At 39.6% G+C, this 22,397-nt stretch overlaps 1 protein-coding gene across 1 annotated transcript in view; it reads left to right on the plus strand.

The window, feature by feature from the left end:
- The window catches only part of cdh10a (cadherin 10, type 2a (T2-cadherin)), a 38,972-nt gene extending 27,640 nt beyond the window's left edge, over positions 1-11,332 (plus strand). The window contains exons 8-12 of the mRNA XM_058639375.1: positions 1,402-1,538; positions 1,619-1,740; positions 3,014-3,122; positions 4,805-5,056; positions 8,566-11,332. Coding sequence (XP_058495358.1) covers positions 1,402-1,538; positions 1,619-1,740; positions 3,014-3,122; positions 4,805-5,056; positions 8,566-9,056 — 1,111 coding nt within the window. The 3' untranslated portion in view covers positions 9,057-11,332. The remainder of the gene's footprint in view (positions 1-1,401; positions 1,539-1,618; positions 1,741-3,013; positions 3,123-4,804; positions 5,057-8,565) is intronic.
- Positions 11,333-22,397: the final 11,065 nt, after the last annotated feature.

Here is a 22,397-nt window from a genome sequence, read left to right on the forward strand (position 1 = left end):
CTCCCCGGGCCCAGTGCCACCAGACGTATTGTGTTGCATATTCAAATTTCATTGAAATTAGAACATCGACTGTGGCAAATGAGGAGAGATGACTCAGGTCTTGGCAGACAAGAACACAGAGGCGCTTACTTTTAGAAATGAGGCAAGTGTATTTTTATACGTGAAGACAATGAGTGGAATGCTTAGTATTTAAAGCAAAATGTCAATTGTTTACTTTTATTTTTGAATGTTTTGTGTTCTATGCCAATTTAAAAGTGGATAACCTCCATCTTGTAAATATAGATTTTTTTTTTTTAAACCAGGAATTCTATCTATTAGGGCTGAAACAATTCCTTGATGAATTGTCAACTATTTTGATAATCCCATTAGTGTCTCTGATTTTTCAGCTTCTTAAATGTAAAATATGATCAGCTTTCTTTGCTCCATATAACACAGACATTATTAAAATTGAATCTGAATTTTAGTTTTGTGGACAAAACAAGACATTTGAGAACATCAACATAAATCGACAAAAAAATAAACAGATTCAATTGATTATGAAAATACTGTAATTGTGAGTTGCAGCCATGCTATAAATTCTCTTCTAAATTGACAAATTTGTGATTAAGACGATCTTTGCGAAAAAGTTTTCTTTTCAAATAGAGTTCTTCAAGATGCATTCAAGGAATCTCGTAAATGTTAGTCACTTCTGCAAGCACACATGAAGTCCACTACTAAATTATATAAATTATATATAAATTAAAATTCGAGAAAATAATCAACGGATTAAATGACGATGAAAATAATTGTGAGTTGCAGCCGTACTATCTATTTCCTTCTAAACTGAGATCATGTTCTAGAAATCTAGAAATTAGTGATCAACTTGTTTTATTGCAACCAGTAGTGTGGTTACTAGAAAGTGTTACTTTCTAGGCTTAGCTTTTCAAACCACAAGTCTATGTCCTTTCTTTAACCCTATTATGACCATCAGGATAATCTGTTCCGTCTGGATTTATTTGTGATTTTATGGCTGTAGAATTGTCAAAAAAATTTCAGTGAGTGAGTTCTTCTGCCCCTTTTCCCCCAAAATAACTTTCACTTTCGATATCTGGCAGTTGTTCAACCGTTTAGGAATTACTGTACTGAGAAGGTGACGTCACAACGTCTGACACGCTGGTGAATCCCGTCAGTCCACAGTTTTTGAATTTTCTAGGTATCACAAACGGTCTATAGGAGTTACGGTGATGAGAAGTATGGATACCAAATCCTGTTGGTGACAACAGGATTGGTAACAGAAGGGTTAAAGCAGATTACAGTTGAAAACAAGTGTTGTCTTTAATTTCTCGTATGTCGTTTCTTGTATGACATCATAAACAGTTAATATTTTTCATCATATTTAATGTGGTAGTTCTCCTCTTTCAGATACTCCATCGATCGACACACAGATCTCGAGAGGTTGTTCAACATCGACTCTGTGAACGGTACCATCACGACGCTGAAAGCTCTGGATCGAGAGATGTCCAAATGGCACAACATCTCTGTGGTGGCCACTGAAATAAGTACGTTTTTTTTTCAAATTATAACTTTTGATTATTATTGTCCACGTCTTCGCTCACTTGAACAATTGCCGTTATCCCAGATAACCCGCGCCAGACGACCCGAGTCCCTGTGTTCATCAAGGTGTTGGACGTCAACGACAACGCTCCGGAGTTTGCGATGTCCTACGACACGTTCGTCTGCGAGAACGTCAAAGCGGGACAGGTCCTTAAAATTCATCATCATATTATCATCAAGGGATTTATTGAACTGCTAATTATCCCTTCATTTGCATTCATGGAAAGATGGGGGTCACACAGAAACATGAATGTGTCATCGCACCACACGGACTGTTAACGCATACATCAGCCGAATCATAAAAATGATTTGGGATTGATTGGGGGGTTTTATAGTCGGCCTGCTTCCGACAGTAAAAACGTCAGTCATAATGTTGTGCACAGTCATTCATAATGCAATGGCAGTAATAATTTACTTTGCATAGCGAGGATAAATAAGTCATAGAGAATGTAATATAACATAGAGACGTAAAATATCAAGAAATTGGGAGACTGTGGCGGGTTGTCTTCATGAGTGTTGAAAAGAAGACGAATAAAGAATGAATAAATGTGTCTTCAGGTAGATTTTTAAGACATCAGTGGTGGTGAAGAAGCTCATGAGAAATGAGCGGGGAACCTTCATACAACTTAGGACGAATGACGAAAAGGGACTAAATCAAAGTGGAGAGCATTGAGCGGTCAGCATATCTGAAGGTTAACAGAGGAGGCAAAACAGTTGAGATATACGACCTGGTCACAGTCCAGTCCTCCTGATAAATTCTTCACCTAAACACAGTGGAAAGAGGCCACTACATTCCCAGCATCGTGTTTGATTTTTTTTTTTAGATAACACCTACTGTGAATTGAGCGAGGACGTCAAAGCGAGACAAATTCACCATCTCCAGTAGAAAATATTTCTATTAAAGACTCATTAAACTGATAAACTGATTTTTTTTGGCTTATTTTAACCATAAAAAGAGACAGAAAAATGTCCTGTGAGTTAAGTGCTTTTGTTTATTTTTCCACAATAACTTTCAATATCTGGCAGTTATCTACAATTCACTGCATGTCAAAGTTGCATATGAACAATTTAAAACAGTACAAAACACATTTAAATAACATTTGTTTGAGTCTTTGTCTCAATGTCCAAAAAATGGAAACTTATGTACAGGCTTTTTTTTCAACTCTCTCAAAGAAGCTGATTCACCAGCTTCCTACAACAGTGCGAGTGAAATTACCATAATACCCACATATTAGTTTAGTATTCCAATAAAACAAACCGTTGCATAATTGCAGTAATGCAAAGTGCACTTGTGCAAATGCATTCATGGCGATGGTAAATCCTTAATAACACAAAGGTATCAGCACACCACACAAAGAAACTCAAATAAAACCGACTGGGAATTCTTATTCTCGTATTTTTTTCTTCCTCACTTATGCAGCTGATTCAGACGATAAGTGCCGTGGACACAGACGAGCCCCTGGTCGGACACAAGTTTGTCTTCAGTATAAGTGCCACCAACCCAAACTTCACTATCAGTGACAGGGAAGGTAAGATTTTTTGCAAAAAGTGCAAAACAAGTCCTACACATTTCATACCATTTCAAAATTGCTTGTAGATGTTATTTTCATCTGTCAAATGCATTTCTTGATTAAGTCATTTGGACCATGAAATGTCCAAAAATGTTGATTATGACAATGGCAAGTTGTCCAATTGCCTGTAATAGTTGGACTACAGCCTTAGCTCGATTAAACTGTGCATGTACACGATTGTTGAACACAAATAGTTACGTTCTTCACCTTAAGTACAAAAACGTCTCCACTGGAAAACCTAATCCCACTGTCAGTAGAACAAAAACATCATGCACTTCATGCTTGTATGCTCTTATTCCAAGGTCCTGACCTCACATTCATATATATATATATATATATATATATATATATATATATATATATATACATATACATATATATGTTTATTGATATATATGTAATTGTTTGGGCCAAACCTGGAAATTTGTCCACAAACCAAAGCTAAAGTTGTTGGACCAAATTGAATTAGCTGTAAAGACGATAAGGACGTAAAGTTGTCATCATCCTACATCTATCACACATTTCTGTCATCCTATGGAAATAATTTGTGAAACAAAACACTGATGAAACAATAGGCGGGGGTGAGAAAGTTTGAAAGCAGTGCCAGATCGGAGCAACTTTGTCTGCATAACTTGTACGATTTGTACGTTCCGTACCTGTCATTCGCTCAGAGACTGGGTCAGGACACAAAGATGGATGGTTTTCAGGAAGGCTGCCTTATCTATTCAAAATAATATTAGGGTGTTACAGAAATTGCAGGTTAAAAATAGAAACATAATAGTTTTTTGCTCTTGACATGGTTTGGATTTTGAATTGGGTCGTCGTCCTTAAAAAGTGGGTTCCCGGATAAAAAGTTTGACACACAGTGCTTTATGTAGTTTACCTGACTAAGTATTTATCACAGACAGAGGAGAGAGTGAAACTATGTAATAAGTGCTCTTCAATTTATGTTCTGTAATAGCTAAAAATGGAAGATTACGACAGAGTTACACGACGGAAACTGCACGCTGCACTGAAATTCGGCAACTAATGATTATTTTATAAATTGATTCATCTGTCAAGCCATCGTTTAGTCCATAAAATGTCAGAAAATGTTGATCAGTGTTTCTCAAACCCGTTCTTAATGATTTCTTTGTTATGTGGAGCAAAGAAACCAGAGAATATTCACATTTAAGAAGCTGAAAAATCTGAAAATTTGTTTCAATTCTTTAAAACAAATGCTCAAATCAATAAATCGAGTATCAAAATAATTGACAATATAATTTAGTAGCTACCTATGTAGTAGTGTGTTTGAATCTACTGTATATTTTAAAGACTAAAGTATTGGAAGTTAGTATTTTATTTGTGGAATATTGTAAAAATGTGGTGGTCCAAAATGACAGCCTCCGTAGAGCCGACATTGGCTTGTAATATAAATATAAAGGGATAATTTTGTCGTCATAAAAAACACACAATTCATCCAATTTCAGCTTTTTCAAATCCACATTCACAATATCATCAGACACTACATTAATTCTCAATGTCTCGGCAAATTAGAAGGCGTACACGAGATGGACAGAGAAAAAGGGGAAATGCAGATTGAGATGATTTCCTGGAAGGTGTCACTGAAACTTATCTCTCATCACGTGTTATCTCTGCAGATAACACGGCCAACATATACACGCGGAGGGGAGGCTTCAGCCGGCGCGAGATGAGCGTGTACTTCCTGCCCATTGTCATCTCGGACAACGACTACCCCATCCAGAGCAGCACCAGCACGCTGATCGTGCGCGTGTGCGCCTGCGACAGCCGTGGGAACATGCAGTCGTGTGACACGGAGGTGCTGCCCTTCTCAGATGGCCTCACGACGGGAGCGCTGGTGGCCATACTGCTCTGTGTCATCATTCTCCTCAGTAAGTCCAACCTCACGTGTGAGCATGTGTACATGCAGGTGTGTGTGTGTGTGTGTGGGTTTCTGTCATTTTTTAGTCAGGCCTCCTTCCTTCTTACGAACGACACAGGTGTTCCCACATTTGTTGAGTGGCTCTTTAGCTTGTAAAGAACATTTCAGGAGTTTAACTGACAGTCAGGTTTGTGAGAACAGGGCTATGTTGGCAAACCAGGGCAGAGTACTAGGGCCATACAGGAACAGAATCGCAATATTACGAGAATATAGTCCTAATATTATGCTGTAGATCCAAAAATTTCACAAAAGAGAGGATTTCCTCCAAGTCTGTGTGATTCTTTCTGCGGAAGAAATTCAGTTTCTTACACAAGCCCTGATAAGGATGTTAATACGGTGCCGATGTGGCAAAAATTATTTCCTTACTTGTGAAGCACAAAACCAAAGTATAACTTTACAACATGCTCCTTTTACTTTGAAACTAATATTATGATTGTATCCTCATAATACAATGACTTTTTTCCTGGTAATATAACAAGTTTATTCTTCTTATTTTTTGTCATAATATACTACATAAAGTATATTCTAATCACGACGCACAACCAATTGTCTGTGGTGATAAAGGAGTAAACTTAATCACAGCATGAGGTGTAGTTTTATCATCGACGAGTAAACTACAGGTATAAGATGTATGTGCAGGACATAAATGCACAACGTATAGGTCACATGTTGATTTATTGTCTTTTTAAAAGCCGCACCTCCACCCCCCCCCGTGATCTAATACTGTGTGTAACTGCATACGGGGGCACAGGCGCAGCGCTGCCTATCGTTTTACTCAGCAAAACGCAGAAATGTGGACGTGTCAGTGGTCAAGGGCATATCAATAAGTAATGGGCTTCAACTGTCATTGAACCTTACCTTGACTTGTCTTATAAAGAGTGCTCAATGAAAAGCATTTCTGACTGAGTCAAACATGTGAATACAGATATTTAAGTCGTAAAAAAAAAAAGGGGGCATTTAAAATTGCAATTTCTTTTGACAGAACCACCAATACAAGCAATATAACCAGCTTCTCTTTGTCGTAATTCCATGTTTTATAAGTCCTGTTCATAGTGGTAGTCGGTACTCCAGTGAACTGCGCTGAAGGTCAAATGCTAAGCTCTCCTCTTGAGCAAAAAAATATGACATCTGCATGGTAAACTTAAGCACAATATTGTGGAAATTGTACTTAAACGTGTGATATTACAACTTACAGATCACAGCAGATCTACAAAAAGGCACAAATATTTAGTCACACGTATCTAGAACTGAAACATGTAGTATTTCACAGTATGATTAAGATCTAATCATACTGTGAACATTTCAATGGGCCAGATTGGACCCTCTTGTGGGCTGGTTCTGGCCCGCGGGCCTTGCATTTCACATCCCTGGTGTAGTGCTTTGTTCTAACAATGGTTAGCCCCAAAATTATGTTTGCAGATTGCAACTTTTTTTGTGTTATTTGAACTGCAACCTGACAGAACCGATACAAGCAATACTGTATAACCAGCTTCTCTTTGGTTTTTTCTTGTCTTAACTCCATGTTTTCTGAAGTCTTGTTCATAGTGGTCGGCAGTTCTGCGCTCACATATCGAGTGTACTGTGCTGAAGGTTAAATGCTAAGCTCTCCTCTTGAGCAAAAAATATCATGACATCTGCTCATTATCTGATGCTTTTTCGCTCTCGCACGGAGCCGCCAGCCCCCTTGACAGACCGTCTCATTTACCTCAGCTTGACTCCGACAGACAGGTGCTGAGCTGGAACGCCTCTCCCTGTCTGGTCCTCCACATTTCACTCCTCTACACGGTCGAAAAAGAAAAAAGAAAAAAAAAACGTGGCACCACTTGCTCACAAATGTCCGCAAAGGAGTGTTTTAAATAGCCACCCCCACCCACCCCATGGTGAAGGCTTTGCAATTAACACCCACGTAGGAGGCAACCAGGCAAATATACTTCCTGATGGTAGGACAAAAAAGGGAAAGCAGAGGAGCACAGGTGGAGTTGGAGACGTATTTGATCCAACTGAGTGATTGCTTCCTCTTTATAGGAAGTTTCATATGTGAGTTTATTTAAAAAAAAAAATGTCTTGCAGTCATTAAAAAAACAAACTTTTCTTCAGCTTAAACGCAACAAATGTATTAAACACATCAGCTATTAAACACTGCACTTTTCCTTTTTTAACTGATCCAAGAAAAAAAAAAACTACCCTCTCAGCACCTTAAATGCTCAACATGTCCAATTTGTTTTAACTCCTATTAAACAATTGTTATTTTAAAATTTCCAATTTCAACCAACATAAATCTTGATTATGGATAATAGGGCTGTAACAATGTAACAATTTTCTGATTTTCCAGCTTCTTAAATGTGAATATTTTCAGGTTTCTTTGCTCCATAAGACAAAGAAATCATTACATCTGAATATTTTTTGGTTTGTGGACAACACAAGACCTTGGAATAAAAGCATACAAGCATTTTTGTTCCACTCACAGTGGGATTCTGTATTCCAGTGGGTGCGTATTTGTACTAAGAATGTAACTATTTGTGTTAAACACTCACATGCACAGTTTAATCGAGCCAAGGCTGTAGTCCGACTATTGGTAATCGGACAACTTGCCAAGTCTGAGTATACATGCGGAGGAGAAATTTGATATATTGGCCGTGTACTTCTGCCACCATTTACACGTATTCTCCTTCTACTTCTGGGTCAAAGACCAGGGGGGGAATTTTGGTGTATGCGCAGTCCGTCTAGGCGTATACATGCATGACTATGAATTGCATTATCCAGGTATGTTAGTCCAACTAAGACTAGCTTGATTTTAGTTGGACTAACGTGTCGACATGACATTAAGAAATAAACTCATGCATGTAAAGGCACCAATTGGGATGAAAAATTCATTATGGGTTCCAATGGGTTACGATATTCGCCCTTGAGGTGAATATCGTAACTATTTATGCTACACAGTGTATTACATATATCTCATATGGATGCAAGTCATAATTTTTAAAATATCAATAACAAAATACAAACCTGCAGGTTCATGCCAAATGCATTAACACAGGGAAAAATGTAATAATAAATATATAAATAAAGCATAAATTGACTCAAAGGATGTATGAGGGTTAAAAAAAAATACATCCGTGAAAGTGCTACAGTCTCAGCTCGTGCCTTAATCTCTGATTGTCTTTCACAACTGAAAAACAATAAAGGAGATGAAATATGTTGTTTGGTGTGGGAGAGTATTAAAAAAAACATATCCTCCAACAAGCGTGCGCGTTACACAGTGAAGGGAAAAGAAAGAAAAAAGCTTTTCCACTGAATCTTTAATAATAAGAGGTGAAAGCCCGAGGCAGTGTTGGGGATTTATCGTGGGTAACAAATGTGTCTTCCCCCTTCTGCGCTTTAGCTCTCCTGTGCTTTTTAATGCATGACACATGTTAGGGAGGCACTGAGCTTTCACTGTCTCTGCATCTCTCACTGTAGTGATCGTGGTGCTGTTTGCTGCCCTGAGGAGACAGAGGAAGAAGGAGCCTCTGATCATCTCCAAGGAGGATGTCAGAGACAACGTTGTCAGTTACAACGATGAAGGGGGCGGAGAGGAGGACACTCAGGCCTTTGATATCGGCACGCTGCGCAACCCAGAGGTGATGGACGCTAACAAGCTACGCAGGGACATCATACCCGAAATGCTGTTTCCCTTTCGGAGGACATCACCTATAAAGGATAACACGGACGTCAGAGACTTCATTAACGGGAGGCTTCAGGAGAACGACTCAGATCCCACAGCGCCCCCCTATGACTCGCTGGCCACGTATGCCTACGAGGGCACCGGGTCACTGGCGGAATCCCTCAGTTCGCTGGAGTCTGCCGCAACGGAGGGTGACCAGGATTACGATTACCTCAACAACTGGGGGCCGCAGTTCAAGAAGTTGGCAGAGATGTACATAGGCAGGAGCCCGGACAGAGAGACCTAAAAGAAGCCATGACAGTCTCTCTCTCTCTTTTTTCCCCTGTCCATTATTGTTTCTGTCTGTTTCTCTAGCTACTTACCCAGACAGCTACACTACTGTGCAAAATAAAAAAAAACAACCCACAAAGTCATATTTCCGTTTGAGAGCGACCTTGCTGATGATGCAAAACTGTGATTTTATGTCTGTCAGATTATGAAGCCTGAGGTGTTTTTAATGGGATGACGTGATTGGAAAGTTAGCAACAAATCAACGGGAACATACACAACATTCTGTATGTACAAGTGTAACCTCTAACTTTTCATAAGACTTCACTGCAAACACATACAACAAGGAGCAGCAATAACAGGCTGTATGTGGATGAGAGAAATAAGCGTTATTAGTTTTACATGTGGAGTCCTAATGTTCCATGTCAGCAAGGATTACGCAGACTTTTACCTGGGGCTAAAAAGGGTCTGGAACAATTACCCCAAGTAATACTAATTCTGTACGACTAGACCAGCAGTAAATATTCCGTCGTGTCCTGTTTATAAGTAGTTTTCCGCGGATTTTCAAGCTCGGATCGATGCGTGATGTTGATGCGTGTCTTCACTTGTGATATCGAGACATGAGGTCAGGAGGTGACGGCGGTGCATAAATCAGGCGCCACTCAGTGTCCGAGAAGCCGGGGGTAAAGTTGTTTTTGCGCTGAGCTGGGTCAGGGATCATCGGGTTCGCTATCCCCCTTGCCCTCCCGTGTCAGGTTACTGGGAAGTGTGAAGGTCTACCCATTTGTTGTAGATTTACTGAGATTTCTTATCCCATTTGAATTGGCCAATAATATTACAGATTACATTACTCTCCACCTCTCCATGTAAAACTAATCCCGTCCGAATAGTGCTTTAGAGAGAGTGTTAGCTTTGGCCAAAGCTTACTGTTTTGCTACTAGGGTTGGGGAGGGAAAAAAAATCATCTCATCCAATAACGATATCACAGTACTCAGCATATTGCAATATTGCGATAATATTGTATCGTGACCTACGCATCGCAATAATATTGTAACGTGGTGTCTCTGGTGATTCTCACAACCGATTATCAGCTTTCAACCATCGGTATCACACATTTATTCTCCACGGGTCAAGATATTTTCTTTTTTTACGAATGCTGTTCATTTAATGACCAAAATATAATGAACTCCTTACATACAGAGCCTTTATGTGCATACGGCATTAGGTATGTAATAGCACATATGCAGTAAACTACAACATCAGGGGTTGTAGTACTTGAAAAAGTCAAAAAAAACAATAACGCAGGTGTTGCAAACGGCAATACCTAGGATTACACTGGAGGGTTCGCGCTACATTTCAAATAACATACGAAGGTTGCACTGAATAATTGACACGTTAGCGTGTAAAAGCTAATTATTTTCTGATAATTGTCATTTTTAAATACTACACACACACTTTTTGCTTTTCTCTGGTTGCACTTGTTGATAAAAAGACTGAGAAATAATGTATTTTATTGCTTAAAAAACAACAAAAACTAATGTTGGCCTTTTTGCACAGTACTGTGTTGATCTGGTTAGTGAGCTAGCCAGCTAGTCTGACTGTCCGTCTACCTATCTATCAAGCTATCTATCTGTTTATCTGTCTAGTTTGCTAGCTAGCTCGCTGGTTGACTAGTGGTCTATTTGATTCTCATACACGCGCTGTGTGCGCGGGACGCTGAAAAATGGAAAAATCAAGACTTGAACTGAGTTGAACTTTTCTCACCACTGAGTGGGAAACACAATGTAATTCTCAACGTTTTATCCGTTTTTTGGTCATAATCAGTAAAGATGCCTTCGACTTTTAGGATTTTTTGTGAACAATGGTGTGGACAATGTGTGTTTTTTGTAAGTGACCCGAGCGATAGTAGTATTGTATACTATCAATGTTTAATGGCACTGGACTGGGGGCTTTGGATTCCGGGGGAGGGGAAGGAGTTGAGGAGCTCTGTTAAAATGCTGTAAAACAAAAAAAGAAAGAAGAAAAAAAAAAAGTGTTTTTAAATGATGGACATCCTCTATACTATTTGCTATCCTTGTTTGACGAGCAATGTTCATGTGAATGGTTGGTGCAGTTTATTTGTCAAACTGTGAATTCATTTCATCATTATAGGTGTACAATGTAATGGAAAAAGTGTATGTCGTAGGAAAAAAAATCTGTCATACACTGAATTCATGCTGTTTGAATGCCAAGTCATATTGTTTTATATTTATATTTTTATACTTATTTTCTCAATAAAAACGATGTGCAAATGAATAGGCAGCATCTCCAGTGCATTGTCTGCTTTAGAAACCATTCAAACTTTTTAATCCAAACTAAACACAGTCCATGTCAGTTTTGTTTTGTTTTACCGGTGGCGCAACTTGGATTTGTCAGATTGCAACAACATAGAGGGACGGGATACCGAGTGGTAGACGGGGAAAACAACAAAGGTAGGGTATTTTATGTGAAAATACACACGTGTACTGCTTATTTGGGAGTCGCTGCCCTGTAAAAGACGCAACTCAATTGTCTTCATATCTTGGGAAAGCCTGGTTTCCCTATTCAAAAATAACATTAAGGATTAACAATGTCAGTATAAACAGACAAAAGAATAAGCACAACGAGATAAAACACCAAATAAAGACACTGGACTAATTTGGATAGTTGAGGTTTTTGAATTTAAAAAACTGAATTATCACTTTATTGTGATGTTTAAAGAGGAGTTCCTGTTTTCTTCTTGTTTGTTTGGAATTTATTTCCCATTTGTTTCCCCAATTTTACTGGAATAATGGGAATTTTATCTTGCAATATTATTACTGTTTCACAGAGAACAAGAACAACTATAGGACAAGTTCGTTCAAATACCATTAGTGCGAAAATGGCCAAAATCACCTCCAATTTAGCGTTCAATTCAAGATGACGAATCCTGTAGGATTCACAAGAAAGTCGTCACCGACTTTTTTGACCGTCCCAACCCAATGAACACGTGTACCAAGTTTCATTCACGTACATTAAACCCAAGGGTTAAAACCCACGCTGAATACTCAAAGTAAACATATATAAGCACAATATAAAGGATTTACCACAAAAGAGGAAAAACCCATTATAATGTTGCACAGAATGCCTCAGAAATACACAGCATTATTTGTTTTCTAACTCTCCCTAATGAACAAACCAAGGCCTAAACAAATTAATAAATAACCTTCTTATGCATCCTCATGCCATACCAAACAACATAAGTATGAAGTATTTTTTTTGTTTTGTTGGTTCATATTTCTGGAGGAACACCAGGGAGGAGCGAAATGACTAACTTCACACAAAAAGAAAATCAAAGGAAGGATTTATACAGAGGAACGAAAACATTGTCAGACACCAAAATATGTAAAAAAAAAAAAAGTCAATGTTTTTAAATCCAACAAAAATGTATATGGTGCTTGTTAAACTGGTTAATTTTTGTGCAACCTAACGGAATACACAACTCCTCCTGTCCAAATAATCCATCACCGTTAAAAACGAAATGACAACTTGAGTCACGATGATAAAAAGTGAAGTGCTGATTAGTTTCACCTGTAATACTCAACGCGCAAGCAACGCCATAAATTCAGCTTTAATGTCCAGGCCTGTCATCGCACGTGCGGCACTATGGATCAACCATGTCGTAAATTTTAAAGCTTCTCTAAAGTGTTTGTCTCACTCTGGAGTCCATTATGTTGATGCATGCGTTGCAAGCGGCTGAACTCAACTAAAGAGTGAGCTGCAACAAATGAAATGAAGACAGTTTAAATTGGACCAAAAACAAAATGGTGTTTATTTGTTTGTTTATTTGTTTGTACTAGTTTTATTTATGAACTATTATTATGCTTTGAAATGTGTTTTTTTGTTTGTTTTTCCTCCAAGAGAAGTGCCGTTCTGTCCTAATGCTCAGTGGTCTGTATTTATTTATGACCACTCAGAGCTGCTTTACACTTCAGGTTAAACATTCACCCATTTATACACATTGCCGGCACGAGCAACTTGGGGGTTAAGTGTCTTGCCCAAGGACGCATTGCCATGTCAACTAGCACAGCCAGGAGTCAAACCCTTGACCTCCCAGTTAATAGACTTGCTGCACCTAATCCGCCGTGTCACCTTGTGAAGTGCATAAAAATGACAATTTAATGCAATTCCAATACAAGAACACAAGGGAGCGGTGCTTGGATGGGATGACTCACAGTCGGTCGTACATTAGCAGCAAAATTAGTCAATTAGAGGCAAATTATACCAATATGTCGTGTTTATTTGTGCATTTCAGGATGTGAGTCAACCAAAATGGGAGCAGTTTTTGGTGGATCTTTTCATGGCTGTCATTATTCTGGAAGTGGAGGATAAAAAAAAAAAAAAGGACTGGAGAACCACTTGAGTGTTCAAGTGTTTTCCACACTGCAGCACCTTGTTTGTCGCAATCCCTACTTTATACCACTCGGAAAAGCAGTCGGTATCTTTGATTTCAGCGTTTGAATCAAGTGAGAAAAATTGATTGAAAGAAGAAAGTGAGTCAAATGATGGACCAAAGCTACGACATGCATTCATTAGCTGTGAATGTTTGTCGCAATCCCTTATTATTATCACAATTATTATTTAACCATTTGGATGAAATGAAAGATTGATTGAAAGAGGAATAAAAGTGCAATGCTACAACATGCAGCCACTCATTTTCGTGTGAAATGATGACGTCTGAAGGGCCAAATACAAAAAGACATGTCTTTACAAGTGAAAGCAAATAAGAGATTAACTTAACCTTGACTTTTTATCTTCTGGAATCATTTTATTCTCATTTTTCCTCACAAAAAGTGTGAGCCAGTTGTGTGAGATTGGTGCAATCATCAAAGTAGGATTTCTGTCAAAATAGCTGCATTAGATTTTTATTAAACTGTAAAACTCAATAAGCTTCTTTGGGATGCAACAGAGTGCCGTGATACTGTTTGTAACTACTGCATGTATCTATCTACTTTTGAAAATTAGACAAGCTGATTCACTGGTGTTTCCAAAATATATGTAAATTATGATCAGTTTTCTTGTGTAAGATGTAAATATAGTAGCGTATATGGATTTAAACTGTTAAAAATCCTTGGTCCAAGTCCACAAAATAATATTACATAAGTCAGTAAAAAAAAAAAAAAATCCATTAATGAGCAAGATACACTGCTGTGCGATGAGCTCTTGCTTGTCATAAAATAATTTAAAGTTCTGTCCAGTGGGGACTAATCAAAGGCAACGCTCTTTATCTGACCTGCTGTACAGAGCTACATGCCCAGTGAGAAGAGATTACTCCTCTGTCATGTCATTAATAGCGTTTCCATCGTTATGTTTCATGTCCTGCCACTAATTTGACCACGGCGACCTGGAACATACGACGAGGGCCTCTGGTCCTCCTCGGGGGTCTCTGCTGGATTTCCGAGCAGAAAAGCCGAGGATTTTTCCTTTCGCTCGCATCAACTCACTTGTGACTGCATGATCAGAGCTTAAGTAGAACATATCTCGTTTGATGTGGGAGAGGCATTTGCATGTCAGATGGAATAATACATGACAGATAACTCCTGATGGTAAACCCGAGTGTGGGCTACTGCAGCTTTATTGGTTCAAGCGAGGTCCAGTAAAGGAGACGAGGAGTGCAGAGATGTCCTCCTCTGATGCAGGACTGCAGAAGTTCTTTTTGAGTTGTAGATTGGGTCATTTAGGTCTTCAGGGGTTCATCATCAATGGTTTGTTCTTTCAGACATGTTCTTACTGTCCAAATTTGTCTTTCCCAGATATCACCAAAGTGCGAACCTACCGGAGGTTAAAAAATCCACTCCTGTCCTGTATTTTGTTTTGATTCCAATGTTGTATGGCTTCACAATGTTCTCGTTCTGCAACAACAAAATTGGTCCTGTTGTCTGAAGGAATTGTTGATACCTGACCTCTCCTGCACATGAACCTTCTGACTGCCTTCAAGGGTGAGTCAGTGTCCAGTGTGTGAGCAATTCACCAAAAATGGTCCAAAATAATCTGTGCCATCATGTGTGAATGGTGGTTTGTCTTGTTGTCTTTGGGCAAGTCGGACAATTTTTTGTTCCTTTCTTCTGGGTCCAACCTTTCTCAAGTGACACATCTTTAAGGAAATTTGTTGGGAAGAAAACCATGACGGAAAAACATGCGTCAATGACCCCATTTACAGCCCTGAAAAATTAGACATTAAGGAAGTAATAATATAGTTGATATGACAAAAACTATGAGGAAACTTTCATCAACAAAAAGTAGGTCAAACAAACTGGGAAGAGAACCTACTCTCTTTGCAAGGCACAGAGGTTCGATTGAGGAGGATACACGAGGAAAGCGGTAGAAATTGCGGCGTTAGAGGAAAGACAAGAGACGAAATATGATCGAATCTGTATGTACCATGTTACCGGAGACAAAACCCTTTTTAAACCATGTGGAGACCAACTCAAACACAACAAACCTGAGTGAGTCAGCCAGAAATCCAGAAAAAAAGGTATGGTAAAGACACACACACCAACTGTCACTACATTTAAAGTGTTGTTCAAACTGAAATAAACCACCAACACTGATAATTTGGGGTTTTAAATAAAACATATGTTTGTTCGGACAAAAACAGTCATATTTGTGTTGTACATTTAAACCTTAATAACCCCACATTATTGGTTACATTTAGTTGACTAAAACCTATAACTAAAATCAAATCTAGTTTGCTTTAATGACATCATAATCATGTTTTTGTTTTTTGTTTGTTGTCTTGTTTTATTCACACAGGGCAGACTTGTGACAGGGGGAGAAAAAATCGTTGTGTGGCACAGCTCTGTGTAGCTCCTAATGCTTTGGGATATGGTGTTTTAATGTTTACAGCTGCTCTGTAGTTTTCCGCAGACATACGGCGGGAAGCACGTTGATGCCATAACTTCAACAAGACTTTAATTTTAGGATGTTTTTGTGCCCCCTGCAAGGCTTGTAAGAAAACGGGCCTTGTGTCATAATTCATAATGCATGATGTTTTTTGCGGGTCTATTGTGGCTTGAAGAGAAAAAAAAAAGGACTAAAAGAACTGTAAAAGTGCAGCAATCAATAATGCAGTTGAAATATCTGTACGCAGACAAGATGTGACAGCAGCGGCGGCCACCAGGGGATTTTTTTCTTGTTCTGTAAAATGACTATTTGAAGAAAAAGAAAAAGACTACAAGCTACACGCATGTGCCGCCAATCATCTTAATGTGTCTAAAATGTAAGCGAAAGGGCATCATTTTTAAACACGTATTGATTACATAACTGTCCGTTTGGCTGCCCCTAAAGCCTCATCTACCCAAGTTGAACGCGGCATTGATTATCTTTTTTTTTCTTCCATTGAATGAATGACCTTTAGCAACTGAAACCCCAATGCGCCGATACAGACGGCCCGAGCAGGAATATGCCATGAAATAAAATCAGCTTTTGAGATAAATCATGAAGAGCGTTGGGTGTTTAAAGCTATGGTTATGAAATAAATTGAAAAAAAACAAAAACATAGTCGCATATTGGTACTAGATGGTGTTAGGACCATGAAGTTCATCAGTTGATGTTAGCTGATGACGACTGGTAACTTTGTATAATCTCATCGCACAAATTCATCCATTCATCAGCACTGGTCCGATACTGGGCAAAATCACTGGATTGTATATCAGTAAATACAAAATGTAAAATTTGGTACAATCCAAAAATTGAATGTTGCTTCAATGGTTAATTAACCCTTCTGTTAGCGTCCTGTCATCACCAACAGGATTCGGCATGCGTCCTTCTCATTACCATACTTCCTATAGACCGCTTGTGATATCTAGAAAATTCAAAAACTATGCACTGGCGATCGCCAGCTGTCAGCTGAGAAAGGGAGAGGAATAGACCGTGGCACCCATATACTTGTTATTATGGTAGCTCCTCAGGTCTTCTGCGGAGTGACCGTCCAATCACAGACGAGATTCACCAGCGCATCATGTTTGTGATGGTAATTCCTTGTGAAGAATAACTGCCAGATATGGAAAGTGAAATTTATCTTGGAAAAAAGAGCAGAAGAACTTTTCTACAGCCTTAAAATCAAAATAAATCCAGGCAGCCTGATTATCATGACTGTCATACGAGGGTTATCCAACCTTTCTGCAGTAGTTTACCGGGACCCTACATGGACGACCGTTCCCTGTCACACAACACGTTCACGGTCGAGTTGGTGCTGCACTATTGTTTTGAGAAATTTTAGATAATGGTTCACCCTGGAAAAACTGCGTGAGGATATATGAGGGCATGCACTGGTGTCAGCCCATGGCCAAGAAAAGGAATTTGGCTGGCTTGTAACTGGAGGGTCGCCGGTTCTTATCGGAGGACAGGTCAAGACAAGGGCTGGGGTTGCCTGAGCAAGGCGAATAAAATTCTAATAGTTCTAATGTACAAGTTGGAGGAGAAACAAGGAAACAAAAGAGGGGGATGTGATGTGTACACAAGTACACATGCTGTGACAGTCCAGCATTTCACAGAACTGCAGGTAAGAAAACATAGTATGACCCAGCCCGTCAGAGCTCTAAATAACATTTTTGTTTCTGTATTCTGTGTTTCTTCTTCTTCTACTAATTTCTGGCAGGCTGTACACTGAGGACTAATGCTGCCTTCCACAGTTTGAAGTTCTTAATCACAGTTCTTTCAATAAGTTCTGGCAGGTTGTGCACTTTAGAGGCACACACACAGTTCAAAGTTCCTTAACACAGATCGAAGTTGCCCTTCATTCCAAATGAGACTCTGCATACAGTATATACCTTCTCCTGACTTCTACTCCACGTCCTACTTGGAGGCATGTGGACCATTGTGGATCTAAGTGGACTCCCAGACACAGACATAGACATTTGTAACGATGTATTTTATGATTTCCGAGTCTGAAACCAAGTTATCTGAGGTCTAACTGCGTTTGGCCACAGCTTGGGCCGGTTGAAAACAGGTTGTCCACCTTAAGGGACAGACGGTGGCGCGTTAGTGAGCCAGACGAGTCTCAGTGGGCTCCACGCGTGAGTTAGTGAAGGGAGCAGATTACTGTGAGGCTTCCTTTAATCCTCTCGTCATGACATGCGTTGACACCTGCTTTCACTCTCACACCTCTAAAGCAAGGGGCGAATCAGTTTCATCAGAACACCACTACATACACCAAAAGACCATATGTGCAATATCACACTTCCAATATACTTGATATCTACCCTTTTCTTTTTGCAGTAGCTGCTGTTACAATAACACATTTCGCCCAGTGGGACTCATAAAGTCTGTCTTATCTTATTTTTTACAAACACAGACTGTAATTGATGACGACCAGAGACCGCCTCGGAGCTAAATCAGTCCGAAACATAGCGTGTTTCATCAATCCAGATACACTGGAGATTGAATTTCAGAAATGGAAATGGTCTGTGGTACATTTTTGGACTGAAATGATGAGTGTCGTCCATCAATAAGACTAACGTAACACGACGTGTCAGTTCTTGATTTTACAGCTGGTGAAAAGTAGAAGCCAGAGAGGAGGCACTAACTGGTGACTGGAGATCAGGCAGTAAACTGAAATGGTATAGCGTTCGTTTCCAAATAGAAAGAAATATTGGACTAAATGTTGGTTAATTGAATAGTTAATTAACTGAGAACTATTGTTTTTAACTAAATATAACATCTGCTGAATAGCATTTGAGGACGTCAAAATGTAAAACAGTGATTTGAGCATTTTCAGTTAATCAATCAGTAACTGGTCATTTTCACCAGTGAATTTTCTTTTTCAGAACATTTTGCCAAACTTCCAATACTCAATTCAAGTAGTTTAAAAAAAAGAGTTGACCCTGTAGTGACTGTAGGACACAGTAATGAGGCTCTTACTTTGATGTCTTAGCCCTATAGCAGGCTGGGCAGCAAAAATGGGACATGGAATTTGGAATGGAATATCCAAAGTCGACTGTGTCTCTCTTTTGAGCCACGTCTTACATTATGCCGGGGATCAGACGACATGAATTCAAGCCGAGCGTTCCAAGTGATTATGAATGTTGGGAAACGAAAAATGAGTAGTGTAACATAAATAAAGAAGAGAAGTGTAGAAATCTCATCTATGTTCCTGCCTATAGTCTGACATCTCTTACGACGCGCTCCTGGACGTCGACCAACAAGATACGAGAGACATAAACATGGCGGAGAGGAAGAGGAATGCAGAGTTATAAAACTTATAAAAATTTTGCCGAGTAATAGCGGAGACTCTCCAGTAACCCTTAAAGAATGATGGACAACTCCTTGCCCCGCCTCCTCGGTGACCCTATGAGCTCAGAATCTGTGTCACTGTGATCTCTGATAATCTGACATTGTGACCATCGTGAAAGACAAAAAAACAGAACGCCGTGACCTCACAGATGCTACCTGCGGTCAGGCTCCTACTGGACGACACCAGCTGTCAATCACACCAAAATGAGCTGTCCTTTATCATCTATTCCCCTCAAACTGGGAATATAATTCACAAAAATTGACATCATGTTCTATCGAAGAACAGCTAAAACTAGCGATTGAGACCATTAACTCATCAGGGAGATATTTAATGATGTTATAAATCACATGCGAGGTAGAAGCTCATTTATGCAACCTGGAGATTCAGATTTGGTGGCTAAATTCTACTTCCACCCATCCCCCCATGGGCTTCACTACGTCCATTTTTACACACACAGTCATTGGTGTCAATACACATGATTAAAGTCAATTAATGACAGCGTGAGTAGATCGTGCTAAAGGGAAAACATAGCGAGTGGACTTTGATAACAGAATGTTATTTTGTCACGCACTTGACTCGACATCGATAAATTCACATGGATTTAAACTCAACAAAAACCACCAAATTACTGCTCAGACTATTTATCCCCACCACCACCACCTTTTCTCTGTCATAACAGCCGCAATCTTGGAGCCACTCTTCCCAGGTTTAAAGTAATTTCACTACTTTACTGTGCAGTAGTTATGGATGTGGGTTGAACATTAAAAAAAAGCAGCTCCCCCCCTCCGCACCCTTTAGGAAAAGAAAATTACTTCTGAGCACAAAGAGAATGCATCAATGGCGTGGCGTGCTGCCTGGTTTGTTATAATTACCAGCAAAGGCAGTGGTGAATAGGCTTCTTAATGACCAAACAAATCATTGCATATTTCGAAACCATCTGGATAATTTTCTTACGGGGAAATGTAATTGCGGCACGGAAAACGGTGAATGCTATCTTTGTTGTGGGTACAGTGTGTGCACTTACACCCGTGACGCTGCACAATGCACCTTTGTGTTGTCAGGTGTTGTGTAAAGCAGGCAGTACACGTGTCTTCCGTGTGTCCATCAGGCCTGGAATTGTCTGCTCAAGCTCAATTTGAAAATGCTCATGTTACACTTGTGATGTTATCGTTTTTTGGTTTTTATTTGTACTTGAGTGTCAAATTTCAGTGTTCAACTCTCTGTTTGAACACCGTGGCCACGTCAACTGTCGACCTCCTACATGAGTGACCTTTAAGTCTGAGGGAAGTGGCAGTGGATTTCTTTCGTCAGTGTTTGGCTCCATCTCCTGGACAAGTAGAAACGCAACATGTGGAGGCAGAAAGGACTGCCATTTTCATCCATCCATCTATCCATCCATCCATCTTCTACCGCTTTATCCTCCACAGGAGGGTCATGGGGGGGAACTGTGCCAATCTCGGCTGCGCTAGGTGAGGGTCACACCCCTTGACAGATCGCCAGTCCATCACAGGGACACATATAGAGACAAACAACCATCCACTTTCACACCGACGGTCAATTTGGAGTGTCCAATTCACCTAATCCTAATATTGCGTGTTTTTGAACTATGGGAGGAAGCCGGAGACCCTTCTTGTTCTTCTTTTGGCTTCTCCCTTTAGGAGTCACCACAGTGGATCATCTGCCTCCATCTTGCCCTCGTGTCCTCCTCAATTAAAACGCCGGGATTAGACTAGACAAATTCAGATTTAATGTTCAAGCAATTTGATCGTGACCGACACATTTCCCGTGTCAGACCTGTCGGTAAGTGATGATTGACGATAATTGAAGAACAGAGATTTGGCATCTGGGAGACTCGGACTCTGACATCTCCAACGATGTGCTCCAGGACATTGACCAATAAATAGAACACAGTCTGGCATAATAACAGACATAAACATGGTGTAGAAGAAGAGGGAAGAGCTGCTGCTGCTGTTTCTGTTAGGTGGACAAAGTTTAGTTGACCCTGGAACGGGTCCACAATCTTCATCACCCACATCGCTTTGGTAACCATGAACTTGCGTACTGTCGTGAATGACGATTGGCCGGGGTCATACCAAGACACAGCAAGAATCTGTGCAACTGTGACTGATAATCTGACATGGTGACCATCGTGAAAGAGATAAAGTGTCCTCATGTCCTCCTTCATAACATCTATGAACCTTCTCTGTGTTCTTCCTCTCTTCCCTCCTGACCGGCAGCTCCATCTTCAACGTCCTTGGCTCTGAACTCATTTTATCTCCAAACCAGTCAAATTCGAATATGCTCAAATGTGCTAATGAGACAAAAAATCGAAGCAACTACTCACGCTGCTGTAACAAGAAATACTATTTTAACCATCAGAGAAAAATACATCGTGTGACGATTAGTGTAAATATTGTGGCAGCGGCTACAAATAAATCAAGCTAGTGTAAAAACGAAAACACTGAAACTGCTGTGAATCAGAGGATGTCGGCAAAGGAGGCAGAGTCTCTAATCTGTGGCAGTGGGAATAATTTTTAATAATTCATTGTAATTATGCCATCTTATTTCTACTACAATTTCCTAGCTAAAGGAAAACAATGGCAATAAGGACATAATATTACAGAAAAAATATTTTGTGAATTTCAATCGGCTACAATTACTGTAAGACATTTTTAAAGACTGAAATTTTATAATAACACATTGACCATTGTTATTTCCAAGCTGCCACTTAGTGACTACTAGAAACAAGATGATATCACACATATTTAAACAATTATTACCCTGCTGTTGCAATATAGTTTATTGACCAGACAGTATTTGAAGAATCCTAATTCCTATCATATGGATATTGCAGTGTTGAATTCACATCTACTGTCTGTCATAGATATTATATACTGTGGCTGTTAATCATGAGATTATTGCATATGTCTTGTGACCAGCAGAGGGTAGCAGAGGTCTGTGAAGTGGTAGCAGGAGGAGGAGGAGGAGGCTGGGAGCTCTACTGAAATTGCTGCTGGAGACCAAACCAGAGAACATGTATGTGCAGGAAATGATATATTCATGAAGAAA

This window comes from Solea solea, chromosome 1 (genome assembly GCF_958295425.1).
Source record: "Solea solea chromosome 1, fSolSol10.1, whole genome shotgun sequence".
NCBI lineage: Eukaryota > Metazoa > Chordata > Actinopteri > Pleuronectiformes > Soleidae > Solea > Solea solea.